General features: G+C 46.2%; 1 protein-coding gene across 3 annotated transcripts in view; it reads left to right on the top strand.

Annotated features, from left to right (window-relative positions):
* taf1a (TATA box binding protein (TBP)-associated factor, RNA polymerase I, A) overlaps window positions 1-10,086 on the top strand; it is a 38,176-nt gene extending 28,090 nt beyond the window's left edge. For 2 of the 3 annotated variants that reach the window (XM_060830921.1, XM_060830922.1), the window contains exons 10-11: window positions 3,908-4,062; window positions 9,434-10,084. In XM_060830921.1, the coding sequence (XP_060686904.1) occupies window positions 3,908-4,062; window positions 9,434-9,543 (265 nt within the window). In that variant the 3' untranslated portion in view covers window positions 9,544-10,084. Of the gene's footprint in view, window positions 1-3,907; window positions 4,063-9,433 lie in introns of all 3 variants that reach the window. The other variant, XM_060830923.1, reaches the window with a different exon arrangement.
* Window positions 10,087-17,592: the final 7,506 nt, after the last annotated feature.

Raw genomic sequence — 17,592 nt, 5'->3', positions numbered from 1 at the left:
AAGCTGTAAAATATTTTACAATTGCATATTTCAGTCTTTGTTTAAAACAATGAAAACAACAAATGCTGTGGGTTAGGTAGCATCCATGGAGAAAGAACAAGCTAACATTTCAAGTCTGGACGGCTCAAATATTCAGTTTTAATGATTCTTTTATGTCTCAACCTTATTAAGGTAGTGGTAAAAATAGACAATTCATTTTTGACTTCCATCATCTGATTCATAATGCCTAGAACTCTTGTGAACTATTTTTCTTTTGAAAAGGAAAATGCATTGACTTAAGATGCCATGGTGATCACCTGACCACAGTTTGAGCCAATTCACAAAACCATGGAAAAGCTGTTTTTTGTGTGAAGTGAAATTAACATGACTGATAAAATGACTAACCATTCACTCATCTGTATTCCTGTTTGATTTACACTTTGTGGACATTTCATATATTGCATATTCCTGTTTGGGAATGGGTGGGAGAGCAGGCAATGAAGTCATATATGGGAATGCCCAGAGGAACACTATTTCAAGTAGAAGCTTTGGCTCAGAACAGGGAAGGAGAACGATTTTTTTTTTGCATAGAACTGAAACGTTTTCTGTCTCTTTCCCTTTTTATAATATCCGCCCTTAAGAGCTCCATAGCTGTGAAAAAGTAAATTGGTAAAACATTAATTCATTCATTCACTAAGAGCTCTAAGCTATCTACTGATCTTGCACTAGTAGAGGATACAAATCAACAATTAAACAGCCATGGTTCTTGGGTTGGACCTGGTATTGCAAGGGTTCTAAGGACTTTTCACAAATTGTATATTCTTCATTGTCCTCCTTGTGCTAGATGTCCTCCACTTTTTCAACTTTGCAACTGAGTGTGGATGTGAGAGTGCTTGCTGTTGCATTTTATTTTTTCTCAGTGTTAGTAAGCAATAAAATTCCTCTTTCTTTCCATCAAGAAAACTTATTGTTGGCTTCTTCATTTCTGAATCGGTAAACCAAGTTTTAAATGAAATGTGATATAGCTGTGTGCTGAAAAGAAAAATAGATTTTTTTCTGATATTGTGCAAACTGGATTGAAATCGTTCCCATAAAATGCTTGATCACATAATTGATTGTTAGCTGTAAGTCCCTTCAGGCTGTTAGTGGTGAAGAAAAGATTTCAGCTTTAAAATCAAGCAATTCTTTTTGCAGCTGCAGGGAAGCAGAAAGCTAGCAAGTGTTTAAAGCAGAACTGAAAACTCAAAATAGGGGAGCTGATGAGCCCCTCCTAACCCCTCCTTGGTCATTACCAATTTATGGGCTGGACCAGTACGTTCCAAAGATTATTTGAAGAATTGGATTGAGGAATCCAATTGTTGCTTCAAAAACTGTTAAAAGGAGCTGTAGAATGTATTTTTTTGGTTCTGTAATACTGAGGTGCTAAGATGTCTATGTCTTGATATTAATGCTTTCATAGAGCAGGATGAGGTACCTTGCAAAATATTGATGGCGTTGTCATTGTGTACAAGTAAAAAGGGAGCTAAGCGCTGAGAGATGAAATTCTACCCAAAAGCTATTTAAACGCAAATGGCAAAAGGTGGAAACTCACACCACTGAGACAGATAAATTAAGATTGGAACAGCTATGATGAGAACTGGAACTCCAGGAGAAAAAGAGGAAATAATTCCAGGAAAGAGTGCACAAGAGGAACGGGAAACGGTAGAGAAAGGGAGTTCAAATCTGGTCAGCGCAAACAGAGAGGGGAATCTAAATTAAGGTAAATTAAGAACAACACCAAAGCTAGACTTAATCCCCACCTGTCATCAGGAAGAGGTGGATCTTTCATCTTTTTGAGCTGTTAGGGCAACAGTTAAAATAGCTAGTCCGACAATGGACACTGCAGAGTAGCCTGACAGGGAAATTTCATAAAGTTTATTCCCTCTTCCCTGAGGAGTGTGCAAATAACTGTTTTAAGTGTGTCTGAGGTACACTAGCAAAAATTTCAAACCTTCAGAAACAGCTTGACCAGACATACTGGGAATTTGAATGGCTTAAACAGCCAATTTTCTACCTTTTGGGTGTGTACACTTCCAATTGAAACTGCCAAGTGAACCTTTTGAGAGAGAATTCTCAAGGATCTGAGTCCATGTAGAGGAACACTTCCTTCAGGCTGATTTAAATTAATCTTTTGGTCCAAAAAGGCCAATATTCAGTTGTAGCAATCTGGAGAATACTGTGTAAATTCCATTCTTTAAACTGTAGATTGTTTTTAAATGTTAAAACAGTTGTCACCATTGTTTATTATAATTCCACATTTGGGATGATCCTTTTAATGCTGCTCAAATACTGTCTATGTTGCCTTCAAATCTGTTATCACCACCTCACTTTTGAATTGACAGGTTCTTGATCTCACTGTCATTGCAAACTACAATCTCCTCAAACACTGAACATCCCATCTTCAACCTCCATTTTCTCCCCAAATCAGTTGGTACCTTCTCTGGAACTCCATACTTAAATCCTTTCCGTCAGGTTTTCTCTCTGTCACCATACTAATGCAATTGTTATCGGAGTCACAACTGACATCCTAAGTGACTGTGACAAAGGTAATCTTTCCCTCTTCGGTCGTCTTGAATTAGATGTGACCTTTGATATGTTCGACTACTCCATCTTCCTCTAATATCTCAATGTGCTTGTCGGGCTGGATGTGGCTGCATTTTCTCATTCTAATCAGTGAATTACTTGCAACTTATTCATTCTTATTACCTTTGGAATCCCCTGGGTCTATTTTTGATCCTGCTTCTTATTGCTTATCAATGTGCTGTCCTTTGGCAAAATCACTCAAAAACCCTATTAGTTTTCACTTGGACAGTCAGCTCTCCCGCAACAGTATCACTCTCGACTCTTTCATTGTCCAACATGATCACATTGCTTTGTTGGCATCCAGTCTCTATTCCATCTGCTGCAGTTCCATCTTAGTCTACCAAGACTGAGGCTGTTCCAAAACACTGCTGGCCAACCTCCCAGAATCTCTTTTCTGAAAGCTTAATGTCGCCAAAGCTTTGTGTCCTTATTGGCACCAGATCCCTGGATCACCTTTCCTTATTGGCACCAGATGTCTCTATCCCTCTGCTCACTGAAACCCCCTTTCAAATTCTCATTCATTGCTTCAAATCCCTCCATGGCCCCATCCATTACTATCCCTGTCTACTCAATTAAACCACAAGCCCCCAAGATATCTGTAGTAGACAAGCAGGCGCCTGCAAGAACCGAGCAACCAGGTAGCGTCAGGAGGAGGAGTCAACATTTCGGGTTTAACTATTTCTCCTCCTGATGCTGCCTGGCTTGTTGTGTTCTTCCAGCGTCCTGCTTGTCCGTTTTGGATTCCAGCATCTGCAGGTGTTTTGCCTCTATCCAAGGTATCTGTGATAGTTTAATTCTGGCGTTTTGAATATTAATTCTAATTGTTTTACCTCGGTGGCTGTGCCTTCAAATGCAAAACTGTAACCTGTGAACTCTGAAATTCTCACCCCAAAACCACCTCTGCCTTGCACAATCCACATCCTCCGTTCTGAAGGAAGGTAGTGGACCTAAAACGTTAATTCTTTCTCTCAGCAAGTGCTGCCAGACATGCTTTGCTTTTTCCCAGCCATTTGTTTTTGTTTCCTCCTTTAAGATACTCATTATCTCCCATCCCTTTGTCACTTTTGGCCTAACCAGAGATCTCCTTGTGTTCCACATTCTGCCTCATGAGACTCCTGTGAAGGGTTTTGGGATGAGTAACTATTTTAATGCTGCAGTATAAGTATCAGTAGTGGCAGTAATAGTGTGTCAGCTTAGATTCTGTACTCCAGTCTGTGAGCTGAGGATTCTTCCTCACAGGAGTTTGAAAATCAAATTGATAACGAAAATGTCTATTTTACAGTGCCATTATTTTCTGTCCCATTAGGGGTCACTGTGACTGGATCCATGAGCATTGGGAGTCCAGACAAGACTGGTGGCCTGCATATCATTTCAGCAAATTTCGCGCACACAGGGATTTTGAACAAAATGAGAGCTATGCTTCAAGGAAAGCAATGGTTGCAGGAATCCTAATGGGGAAAGGTAAATCAAAATGTATCTCTTAAGCTAATCGCTTGTTTGTGGAATTAGACTTCTTTGCAAATTCAATCCCACAGTTATAAAGGGACAGTGGGAAAACTTACTTTTTATTCTCCAGAAACTTCAGGTCAACCGAAGCTCTGCCTGCATCCTAAATTGCAATAAATCCGTCCACCCTCTGGACGTGTTGGGTCAGCAGCTTCCAGTTCAACGCTTTTGATTTTAAAACTTGCCCTTTTTTCCTTCCCTTCCTATCTCTGTGTTCTTCTCCAGCATCACAAACCACCGAGGTATCTGCACCTCAGTAATTATAGCCTATTGAGTAATTTTAACAATCTCATTATTTGGTTGCAATGCCTGATTTGATCCTAAACTCTGAAATTCCTTCCTTCTGACTCTCAATCTCTCTTTCCTCCTCAAAAACTAGCAACAGGCAATGTTTTTGGCCATTTGCCCTGACAATGTCTTTTGCACCTGTGTCATATTTTGTTTTTTAATATATTTATAAAGTGTTTTAAAATGCTGCATTACCTCAAAGACTTAACAATCACAAAAACTTGTAGCTGCAGACGTTTTCTAATGGGAAAAGTTGAGAGAGCATAGTGTTCAGGTCATGGATTTTGAACAGAAGCCGTAATATCCTCCTGAATAAACCTCTGTACTTCACAACTGTACATGCAGCTGAGATTTAAACCATGCAGGCAGTATGCTTAAGCAGCAGAAGATTTGAGTTGGTTGGGCCCTCATTTTGAGACCTTTGAGATAAGTTCTCATAGACTTATTAGCATTTGAAACATTTGCTGAGTGAAACAAATTGTCACACTTCCTTTGAAAATACAACTTTGGCTGTACTAGTGCATCTTATGATTGCCTGAGGAATTGTTATTGTATCATCATTCCTAAAAGAAACATATTCTATGCCACAATTTGCATATTCAAGTTTAATCAATTTCCCTAAAGCTAAAAACGTGCTTCTGTCAGATATTGCTGGATGAGCCTTTCTGGCTCTGGTCCTAAATATTAGGTCGAAATCCCAGCTGCTGCCCAGTTGAGGCAATTCAACATTGGCTAGGAGTGAGATATAGGAGCCTGTGGCATGTATGATTTAAGACAATAATGGGTCATATTTTGTTTATCAGGAATGGGAGTGCATTGAACTTTACCTACTGTTTTGTACTGGACACCTAAAGGCATTCAAATGTTTGTGACAGCACTGCTGGGAGCTTCAAACGTCTGATGAGCAAATTTACACTTTCCTCTCTCTCTCCATCCATCCCTTCCTTCGTTTCTCTCTCTCTCTCTCTCTCTCTCTCTCTCTCTCTCTCTCACACTCTCTCTCTCTCTCTCTCTCTCTCTCTCTCTCTCTCTCTCTCTCTCTCTCTCACACTTCTCTCTCTCTCTCTCTCTCTCTTTCTCTCTCTCTCTCTCACTCTCCCTCCCAACACTTTCCCTGGAATTCTATACAGCCGTGTACCGTAAGCCCCCACCCCTTCCCCAGATACTCTCTCTAATATTGTCCTGTACAGGGCAGAGGTGAAGCCTGTCAAAACGTTGCAGTAAAAAGGTGACTATGTGAGTGCGCGCACAATCTGGAGACTCACCTCCCAAAAGGCAGCAGCGGCAGTCTTCATGTCCTGTCTGGCTGCCCCGGGGGGAGGGGGGTGTTGGACTTGGGTGAGGGGACAGTGTTGGACCGGGTTGGGTGGGGGGACGGTGTTGGATGTGGTCGGGGGGTGGGAGTTGGACAGAGTTGAGGGTGGGGCGGTGTATGACAGGGGAGGGGGGCGCGGTTGGGGGGCTGGTGTTGGACAGGGGTGGGGGCGGTGTTGTATGCAGTCGGGGAGGTGGAGTTGGACAGGGTTGAGGGTGGCGGGCAGGGCGGTGTTGGACTGGTTTGGGGGGGTGGGGCAGTGTTGGATGGGTTTGTGGGGACGGTGTTGGACTGGGGGGGGGGGGTTGGGGGGTGGCGTTGGACCGGGAAAGGGGGGGAGGTGGTGGCGTTGGACCGGGAAGGGAGGCGGGGGGTGGTGTCGGTGTTGGACTGGGTGGGAGGGGGGAGGGGCGGTGTTAAATGAAGTCGTGGGGGTGGAGTTGGAAAGGGTTGGGGGACGGTGTTGGACAGTTGGGGGAGGGGTGTTGGACAGGGCTGAGGGGGGACTGGGTGGGGAGGGGCAGTGTTGGACAGAGTTGGGGGGGGGTGTTGGACAGGGTTGAGGGGGCCGGGGCGGTGGGGCTGTGTTGGACAGAGTTGAGGGCAGGGCTGGACAGGATTGAGGGGGCGGTGTTGGGGTTGGGGGGGAACTGGGTGGGGGGGGGCGGTTATGGACAGGGTTGGGAGGATATATTGGGGTCAGATGGGGGGAGGTTTGGGGGCAGTGTGGACGAAGTTGGGGGGCAAGCAGGGGGTTTTGGGGGCGTTGTGGACAAGGATTGAGGGACAGGCGGGGGGGGTTTGGGGACAGTGTTGGACAGGGTCGGGGGGACGGTGTTACACAGGGTTGGGGAGGGACGGTGTTGGACAGGGTTGAGGGGGACTGGGTGGGGAGGGGCGGTGTTGGACAGGGTTGGGGGTGGGGCTGGGGTGGGGTGGTGCTGTTGGACATGTTTGGCGGGGAACGGGGTGGGGTGGCGGTGTTGGACAGAGGTGGGGGGGGCGGCGTTGGACAGAGTTGGGGCGTTGTTGGCCTGGGTTGGGGGGGTGGTTTGGGGCATGGGTTGGGGGGGTGCGGTGTTGGTCAGGATTCGGGGGCCGTTGTTGGTCGGGGTTGGGGGCAGTGTTGGACGGGCTTGCAGGGGCAGGCGGAGGGGTTGGGGGGGCAGTCTTGGACAGGGTTGGGGGTGTGTTGGACGGGGTTGTGGGGATTTGGAGGCGGTGTGGAAGGGGTTGGGGGGATTTGGGGGCTGTGTGGACGAGGTTTGGGGGCATTGTGGACAATGATTGGGGGACAGGTGGGGGGATTTGGGGGCTGTGTGGATGAGGTTTGGGAGGCAGGCAGGGGAGTTTGGGGGTGGTGTGGATGAGGTTGGAGGGTAGTCAAGGGGGGGTTTTGGGGCGTTGGACAGAGTTGGAGGGGGTTGGGGGCGGTGTGGACAGGGTTGGGGGGGCAGGCGGGGGGTTTGAGGGCGGTGTGAACGAGGTTGGGGGGAAGGCGGGGGGTTTTGGGGGCGGTGTGGACGAGGATTGAGGGGGTTTGGAGGCGGTGTGGAAGGGGTTGGGGGGGCAGGCGGGGGTTTGGGGGCTGTGTGGACAGGGTTGGGGGGTTTGGGGGCTGTATGGACGAGGTTGGGGTGGCAGGCACGGGGGGTTTTGGGGCGGTGTGGACGAGGTTGGGGGTCAGGTGGGGTTTGGGGGCAGTGTGGACAAGGTTTGGGAGGCAAGCGGGGGGTTTTGGGGGCGGTGTGGACGAGGATTGGGGGGGCAGGCGGAGATTTTTGGGGGCGGTGTGGATGAGGTTTGTGTGGCAGGCAGGGGAGTTTAGGGGCGGTGTGGACGAGGTTGGAGGGCAGGTGGGGGGCGTTTTGGGGGTGGTGTTGGACAGAGTTGAGAGGGACAGGGTCGGGGGGGACGGTGTTGGACAGGGTCGAGGGGGACGGTGTTGGACAGGGTTGGGGGGGACTGGGTGGGGAGGGGCGGTGTTGGGCAGGATTGGGGGATGGTGTTGGACAGTTGGGGTGTGTTGGACAGGGTTGAGGGGGACGTTGCAGTGGGGCGGTGTTGGACAGAGTTGGGGGCAGGGCTGGACAGGATTGAGGGGGCGGTGTTGTGGTGGGGGATGTGGTGTTGGACAGGAGTGGGGGGGCGGTTATGGACAGGGTTGGGGGGATATGTTGGGGCGGCGTTGGACAGGGTTGGGGGGGGCGTTGGTTAGGGACGTGGGTTGGGGGCTGCGGTGTTGGTCAGGATTCGGGGGGGCGTTGTTGGTCGGGGTGAGGAGGGTGACGTTGGACGGGTTGAGAGGGCGGCATTGTACGGGATTGGGGGGACTGGCAGGGGTGGTTTGTGGATGGTGTGGATGGGGTTGGGGGGCAGGCGGGGGGGTTTGAGGGCAGTGTGGACAGGGTTGGGGGAGTTTGGAGGTGGTGTAGAAGTGGTTGGGGGGCAGGCGGGGGGGTTTGAGGACGGTGTGGATGAGGTTTGGGGGGCAGGCGCGGGGGGTTTGGGGGCGGTGTGGACGAGGTTTGGGGGGCAGGCGCGGGGGGTTTGCGGGTCGGGTGGGGTTTGGGGGCAGTGTGGACGAGGTTGGGGGGGCAAGTGGGGTGGTTTTGGGGGCATTGTGGATGAGGTTTGGGTGTCAGGCAGGGGAGTTTGAACCGTGTGGACGAGGTTGGAGGGCGGCGGGAGGGGGTGGTTTGGGGGCGGTGTGGACGAGATTTGGGGGGATTTGAGGGTGGTGTGGACGAGGTTGGGGGTCAGGTGGGGGGGTTTGGGGGCATCGTGGACGAGGTTGGGGGGATTTGAGGGTGGTGTGGACGAGGTTGGGGGTCAGGTGGGGGTGTTTGGAGGCATCGTGGACGAGGTTGGGGGTCAAGCGGGGTGTTGTGGGGGTGGTGTGGACGAGGATTGGCGGAGTTTGGAGGCGGCGTGGAAGGGATTGGGGGGCAGGCGGGGGGTTGAGGGCAGTGTGGACGAGGTTGGGGTGGCAGGCGCGAGGGATTTTGGGGCTGTGTGGACGAGGTTTGGGGGGCTGGCGGGTTTGGGGCTGTGTGGATGAGGTTTGGGGGGCAGGCAGAGGGGATTTGGGGGTGGTGTTGGATGGGGTTGTTGGGGCAGGCGGGGGGGGAAGGTGCTTGGGGTCGATGTGGACGGAGTTGGGGGGTTAATGGGGGCTCGCACACGGTGTGCTGCTGCATTGTCTCCTGAACAGGGAGCAGCCTTAATAGAAAACTCCAAACCCCAGAGGAAAGGCATTGAATTGATTAATTGGGTAATTGATTATCTGAATGAAACAGTGCCCACCCACCTCGTTCGGATAATCGAGGTTCCTCTGTATATGCAACTCACCCCAATCCTTAACCTACAAGTGTTGCGCAGTTTCAACTGTGGAGTAACTCTGTCACTAACAGCGTTTCTCAAGCCTCCACCAAACCCCCAAACACCATCCCTCCCCAACACCATCCCTCCCCAACACCATCCCTCCCCAACCTGACTTCGTTTTCCCTCCCCAACCTGACTTCGTTTTCCCTCCCCAACCTGACTTCGTTTTCCCTCCCCAACCTGACTTCGTTTTCCCTCCCCAACCTGACTTCGTTTCCCCACCACTCACACTTCACTGATTAAAATGGAGCTCTTGGTTACTATTTTGTCAGGATTAAGGATTTATGTCTGCATCCAGCTGCCTTTAGCCAAGCTTTGAATTTGTTCCTTCTTTTGTAGGCTGCAAATACTTTGTCACCATTTACCGACTTGGATATAAACTTCAGGAAGCGAAATTGAAGAAGATGAGACAATATATAAAGAATCACAGTCTGCCAAATAAATCTTGAACTGGAGGACTCCGCATGTACAGCTCATAGAAATCAAAAGTCATTGTCAAAACTTTTAAATATTTGGAATCTCTCTCAAATAAAAGGGAAAGAAAGGTTTGCAATCATTTTATTTTATTGTTAACCCCACTGTAAGGAAACTGCTCCTGAGATTTATATTAAATAAAGTACACTATTTTTAACACTGATTTAGGAATGATCAGTTCATCTCATCACATGACCTAGAGCAAACAGCAAAGGGTCTAGTAATGACAGAAGGGTTGCTCCTTCCAGTAGGCCTAGATTTTCTTCATTGAGGGGCATTCACCAAGATTGTTTTGGAGAGCATTCCACAATACAGCAGTGGTAAATAAAAATTCTAGCTAGAAAGCTATAAAATCTTGATGGGTATGCAAATACAAAGCAGTTAGAGAGGTCGGCATGGACAAGTTAGACCGAAGGGTCTGTTTCCGTGCTGTACATCACTATGACCGTATGGCTAATGCTTTATAAGGGCAAGTTTATTTTATAACAAACCTACAAATATTTTGCAAATAACTGGTGAACACTTCTGTAATAAAGCATGTGCAAAATAATGTATTTATGCTTTTAAAAAGTCAATCAAAATGACTGTGCTTGTCTGAAAAACTCAGTTCTAATTGTCACCAGATTAACATTCAAGAGATTTTGTTATTTGAGAATAGGTGGTGTGCGAATATTGGTGAGGAGAGTGGAAGGGAAGGTTCTGGTGGAACAATATATAATGCCATCAAAAATTCAACTAAAACCAATGAATGGAATGCTAAACTTAATGAATTTTGTCATTGACTTCACTGGTTTCACTGTCAATGTTGATGCTGAGTGGTTGAAGGGTCCCAAGATAGAAGATGAGGCATTCTTCCTCCAGTTCTCCGGTGGTTTGCATTTGGAGGTGGAGGTGGATGAGGCCCAGGACTTGCATGTCCTTAGTGGAGTGGGTGGGGGAGTTGAAGTGGTCAGCCACAGGTCGGTGGGGTTGTTTGGTGTGTGTATCCCTGAGATGTTCCTTGAAATGTTATGTGAGTTGGCGTCCTGTCTCCCCAATATAGAGGAGACCACATTGAGAGCAACGGATGTAGTAGATGAGATGTCTGGATGTGTGGGAAAAACTGTGCCATATGTGAAAGAGTCTTGAATGGAGGTGAGGGGGGAGGTGTGGGTGCAGGTTTTACACCTCTTGCAGCGACAAGGGAAGGTGCCAACTCTGGAGGGCGGAACAGTTTGTTGGTGGGTGTGGGCTCAATTAGGGAGTGGTGGAGGGAATAGCCTCTGTGTAACATGGATAGGGGTGGGGAGGGAAATATATCTCTGATGGTGGGGTCTGATTGTAGGTGGCAGAAATGGCAGGGGATAATGCGCTGTATCCGGAGATTAGTTGGGTGGACGGTGAGGACCGAGGGTTCTATCCTCATTGTGGTTGGAAGGGTTGGGTTCAAGGTGTTGGAAGTGGAGGAGATCAAATATGTCCTCCAGCGCATCTGCAGATCTCTCTACTCCCCTCCATCCAAGGCCCCAAAGAATCTTTTCACATTCAGCAGAGAGTTTCCTGCACATCCAAGCACCTCATCTACTGTGTCCGTTGCCCTCGATGTGGTCTCCTCTATATCAGGGAGACATGATGCCAACTCACGAAACATTTCAGAAAACATCTTTGGAACACACACCAAACAACCCCACCACCCTGTGGCTGAGCACTTCAACTCCCCCTCCCACTTCACCAAGGGCATGCAAGTCCTGTGCCGCCTCCACTGCCAAATCCAAGCCACCCGCCAACTAGAGAAAGAATACCTCATCTTCTCCCTTGGGACCCTTCAGTCACATGGCATCAACTTTACTAGTATCCAAATCTCCCTTTTTTTCCCCTCCACCTCATTGCAGATCCAACCCTCCAACTCAGCACCACCCCCTTGACCTGCTCTACCTATCCATCTTCCTTCCCACCTATTTGCTCCACCCTCCCCAATGACCTATGACCATCAACACCAGCTGCATCCACCTACTGCCTTCCCAGCCATCAGCTTCCTCCACCACCCCAGCCTCCGACTTTATCTCTCCGTCCCCTGATGAAGGGCTCCTTCCCAAAATGTTGATTTTCCTGCTCCTTGGATGCTGCCTGACCTGCTGTGCTTTTCTAGCACCACAATAATCTCAACACCCCCTCAAACCAACCCCACCCTTTCCCCACCCTGGCCTAACTACCACCTTGTCACACTGAGCTGGCCCCTCTAACACAATTCCCCCCCACACTACCATCTTTATCAACCGGCCAGTCAGATGACCCGCTTAGACATCTGATATCTTAGCTGCTGAACAACTGAAACTCAGACTCAAGCCAACCTGGCACCCAACTTTCTTTTCCATCTGGTATCCTACTCCTCGCCCATTTACCTGGCCCCCTTATGTACGTAGTTGAGTGTCTGTTGCCCCTTTAAGAGAGTCTCCAGCATCTGCAGACCTCACTTTCTCTTAAAAGCGAGTGGGTCAGGTGACCCAGAGGCAGGACCGGGGGGGGGGCGGGTGGCTGAGTGGGGGGGCAGTCTATGACTGAGTGTGGAGCTAAGAGGATGCACAATAAAATATTTCATGTTCAAGTTTACCTTCTGTCTGCCTTATGTTCTACTTATGATTTTAGTGAACACAAACACAGTGCCTAACTAAACACCAACCTACTTGTCACCTCCCCAATGAACCTGGTACATTATCCCCAACCTGACACCCAGCCCATTTCCTTACAACTTAGCTCCGCACCCAGCTGGAACCCAGCCTTGTCCCAACCTAGTACCCTAGCCCCACCTGGCACCCTACCAGCAATCACCATCTATAAAAAGAGGGTTTGGCTTAAACCACAGCAGTGATCCTGCATTGTGCTGTTAGACTCTAAGGTTTGGTGTACCCCACATTTTTCAATAGGCCTGATTTGGAATTCCAAGTTAGAAACGTGGAGCACTGGAGCCGTGTAAGAATGAAGAAGTGGAGTGGCAGACCAGTGCTCAAGCCACTGCTTGGGAAATTTGGCTTTTTAATTTGTTGCCTACAGTTTCAACCAAACCTGACATTCATGCAAAAGACTCAGGATGATGAGTAGGATTCAGTCCGCGCAAGTGGTTTAAGGACTGGGTTTCAAATATCAGCTCTTAGAATTATTAGAAATATCCTGTCCCTAAAAAAATGAAGTGAGTGATTTACTGTTGGTTCATAAAATGTATAGATGAAAGGCACATTTGATTTGAATGTGGCATGCTGATATCATTTGCTGCAGGGTCATTTCAAGTCTCGGTATGCTGCCAAATAATTCTTTACAGTTCTTAAAAGATTGTGTTAAGCACATAGTGAAAGTAATCCTTTGACTTTGGGAAAATGAGCAGAGCAGTACATGTGTATGATAGAGCAGTTCGATAATCCTGAGTCATTGAATGGCTGGCACAATTGTACCTGAGGTTTTGTACATAGACTGATGTGAAGCAAATGGTTTAGAAGCTAGATACCAAATATGTCAAATGCCTTTATGAATAAATCCATGTCACCAACTACATAATTCTGTCAATAATCAATCTTATTTCCTAAACATTGTTTAATAACATCTCGAAGGGAATTATACTTCTTGGTGACTTCCTTTCCAAGTGCATATGCCTCACGAGGAATGATTTACAATCTCATTGATCCTTCCATGTTAGTATTCTATTGCCTACTGTAATTCAGAATGATTTTCACACAGTGAACTATGAGCAGTCTACTATCAATTAGATTAGATTAGACTTACAGTGTGGAAACAGGCCCTTCGGCCCAACAAGTCCACACCGACCCGCCAAAGCGAAACCCACCCATACCCCTACATTTATCCCTTACCTAACACTACGGGCAATTTAGCATAGCCAATTCACCTGACCCGCACATCTTTGGACTGTGGGAGGAAACCGGAGCACCCGGAGGAAACCCACGCAGACACGGGGAGAACGTGCAAACTCCACACAGTCAGTCACCTGAGTCGGGAATTGAACCTGGGTCTCAGGCGCTGTGAGGCAGCAGTGCTAACCACTGTGCCACCGTGCCGCCCACTATGTGCTATATTTCTGTAAAACATAGGAAAGGGTCTCTGCTGAAACCATTAGATATTTTAATGATTAATGTCTTGAATATTATTATGCAATTACAATTGAAAACTTGTTTAAACGTTTTAAACTCAATAGCAAAATAAAAAATTAGTTGTAGTATTAAAATCAACGAATTGAAATGAAAAATGTGGTTGAATTTTAAGGATAATTTTGGTGAAATTTTATTGACTTGAAGTAACCACAAGGTATGTATTTTAATTGGGTTCAGAATCAATTATTTTCTTTCTTATATTGCAATCACGTATGCAAAGGAGGGTATTTTTAAAAAAATCCTACTTAATGTTCTCAAAATTATGCTGTCAAAAGCTCCTTAAGATGGAAGTTGTAATCAGGGGTGACGTTTTCAGTGACTGAGTTTGCATATATAGCAGGTTTACAATTGTTAGGAAGTTGCTTTTCATATATCAGGGTGCAAATGGAATGTTAGGGTAGATGACTAAAATGATCGTTAAAAACGGAATTTGGAGAGTACAAGGAGAAACACCAAATTTAAGGTGACCGGTAGGTAACATAAGAGGCTAGAGTTGAAAGATCAACCAATGAGGTAATGGGTAAGTTGGAAATAAAGTTGGCAACTATTTGTTTAATAAAATTAAAAAAACGAACCGGAAAAAAAAATAAAGTTGGCAACTGCATTATGGATGACTTAGAGGTTAGCTAGGATGAAAATCTGGAAGTAGGGGAGGAAGATGTTTGTGAGGTCAAGCATGGTCAGAGTGAGAGTAGAAATCTGGATTTGAGCAATGGGTGGATATAAACTGATGTTTTCAAGGTTGAAGTTAGGAGTCTTTTGATGGATAAGGGATTGAGTTATTTCTGAGTAAGGTGGGGTGGAACCAGGCAAGAAAGCTGAGAATTTTGATAGTGATTTGCCTAAAAATGCCGCATTTCATCTTTCCATCAGCACATTTCATAGCCTCTTGTGTCCATTTCACAGAATGACAGAAGTGTTGCCCTGCAGAAGCAGGCCAATGTCAGCACTGGCTCTCTAAGCGTTTCACCATAGGGCCAAGCTCCAGCCTTTTTCCCACAACTCAGTATATTGTTTTTACTTAAAAAGCACCCAATGCCGCCTTGAGTGCCTCAGTCGAACCTGCCCCCACTAAACCTCCAGGCAGTGCATTCTGTACGCAGAGCCCTGCTGCTATTCTGTGATGTCCCTTTTCCTATCACCAGAGAGACATCAAATCAAAATGGATTCTGGTTGACAGTCAACAGGCATCTGCCTATTTCCCTAAACAAAGAAACTACTTTCTTTACTGACCTTCCACTCTTCCTCTTCCCCTCCTGTATAGCTGGACCACCTGTGATGCCACGGATATTCCTGCTGCACTCCTGCAAGGATCTAGCACCCCCACTGATATTCCAAATGGAAAACTAGTTAGTGAGTGTGATTTCTGAGAACTCCTGCTCAAACTGCTTCATTCTCTCAGACTGCCTCACAGTCACCTGTTCCCTGCCTGCTTTTGGCCCCTAAATTGTAGTGTAACTGTCTCTTTGAATGTGCTGTCTATGAAGCAATTTGCATTGTAAGTGCACCTCAGTGACTCGAGCTGCTCGAGCTCTTCAACCTGAGGCTCAAAGTGGTGCAGCCAGTGACCATTCCTGCTCATGGACTTATCTTAAGTCACAGTAGGTGTATAAATTCCTGTATGCTACAGACTAGACACTGCACTTGGCCAAACTACTCTCCCACACTTGAAAGTATAATAAAGTTATTTTACTTACAGCAATTTTAAATACTTTAAATCATTTTAACCTTACTCTTGTCCTATCAACTGAATACTGGAGATCAGTAGAAAGTTGAAATTCTTTACCTTTACTCTCAAATCAGAGATCTCCCTTGAGCCGATCATTTTTTTTCTTTCCATGTTTAGAAATTGTTTAGCAATTTACACTTTTCAAAACTACTGTGTTGAACCACAGTGCCTTGCAGCAGTGTGCAAGGAATGGGGACGGAGCAAGAAATTGGTACCTATGATGCTTGTTTGAATAACTGGTACAGGCATGATGGACCAAATGATGACCTCTCTGCTGTAACAAATCAACGATGCAAAACTTCACTCTTGTTTGGTGTACAATATCCTCCAAGTTCAACATTGAGAAGTTGGGAAGAAACTTTGGTTTCTCTTAAGCCAGTCTTCCCAACTTTCAGGGGGCAGGGGAAAAGTAAAACAGGCTAACAGCTTTCCCCTGTTTTAGATGTGTCAATCAGTGAGGACAGCATTAGAACCTGACCACAATTGAAATTATACGCCTAGTTGACCAAAAAGTGACACTTTTTCCAACAGAGACCCCTGAGAGCTGCAACAAGGGCAGGTCACTGAGGCAGCTTTATATTTGTTTGTTTGAACAGGAAAACTCATCTGATCCGAGAAAGGAAATCTTATACTTCACCTGTCCTGACTGTCCTTCCCTCAATCAAATACTATGTTGACACTGCAGACTACCTACCAACATCAGCCTTTCTTATTGATGGGGTCGATCAGGTTAGTAACTTCTCGTGGACCTAAATGCTGCTAAATATTCAGTGGGGAGCTTTTCTGGGAAGCTGAGAAGATACATGTAACCATTAGGATGCCACTTCAATGGTAGCATCACTCAGGTCCGTTACATACCTCACATTACCCCACACTACCATCATCGCTATTGTTTTGGATTCACCAGAGTCTTTGTGCCTTTGCCACAAACTCCACCCTTTTTTGGGTCATTGTCGCAGGTTGACCCATTGCATTTGTAACTTTGACTTCCTTCTCGATCCTGAGCTTCTGCACTCTCACTTTCCACTAGAGAAATTGATAACTTCCATGAAGTATTCAAATCCCATCCATCTGGTGCTGAAACTTTAATCCATGCCTGGCCACATTTAGATTTTCACTATCTGAATGTTCACTTGGCAGTTTTCTTTTCTTATACAAACTGCAAAGTTTATCTCTGCCTAACTCTGACCAACATTTTATGCGGCTCGCAGCCTTGCTATTCCACGACACTTGTGCTTGATGGTCCACTTTGGCCCTTAGTTCTCAAAGTTTAAAGCATTTAAATATGTTTATGCCAACTCTCTCTATCTAACCCTTGCAAGCCTTGTACTATTCCCCACTGAAACCCACTTTGGTCTTCTGTGCATTTCAGTTCCCTTTGAAGTACTACTGATGACAAAACCTTCACCTCCATAAGGTGCATGCATTGAATTTCATGCACTTAGCTTCGATCCTCATTTCCACCTTGTAGTGATCCTCCTTAAGTCTAATTCTTTAAGGTTTTCATCACACTACTTAATATTTCGTCCTTTAATTCTCAGACAGTTTTCTTGGTCATACATGAGAAAACACCTTGGACTTTTTCAAAAAAGCTTTACAAATAAAAATTGTCATTTTAAGTTTTGGTTTTCCAAATTAAATTCCCTGTCGTCTTCTTGAATAAACTACCCATTATTTGTTTCTTCTTTGCCTTGGCCCATGACTACAGTGTTATTAGTATAGATGATCTCTTTATAAACCTGTGCACACTCAGCACTGAACAATTAAGCCTTCTGACCTTCAGTAGAGATTTTTGATTTCTTCCCGACACATGACAGAACTGAGGATTGGGAATTCAAAAGCACGGGGAAAATCAATGATACAAACTCCTTGACCACCATCATGGACCTTTGTTCTGAGGTGCCTCATTGCAGTAAAACAGCAATAGTTACCTCATTAATATTTATACATAAACCAGGCTTTCAAAGCGGATAGATACTATTTAGAAACAGAATGTAGACTTAAATACAATTTAATTGTTGTATATTAATTTTACAGTCCAAAGATATCAGCTCTGAATTTTCTTTTAGATGAACCTAATTAATCTTCATTCTATGAACTGGAAATTGATTTTGAAATTCTGATCTACACATTCCCCAGATGCTGCTGTGGAGTTTTGG

This window comes from Hemiscyllium ocellatum, chromosome 10 (genome assembly GCF_020745735.1).
Source record: "Hemiscyllium ocellatum isolate sHemOce1 chromosome 10, sHemOce1.pat.X.cur, whole genome shotgun sequence".
In the NCBI taxonomy this organism is placed as follows: domain Eukaryota; kingdom Metazoa; phylum Chordata; class Chondrichthyes; order Orectolobiformes; family Hemiscylliidae; genus Hemiscyllium; species Hemiscyllium ocellatum.
Note: the sequence above shows the minus strand (reverse complement) of the source record. Positions and strands in the feature narration are given on the sequence as shown.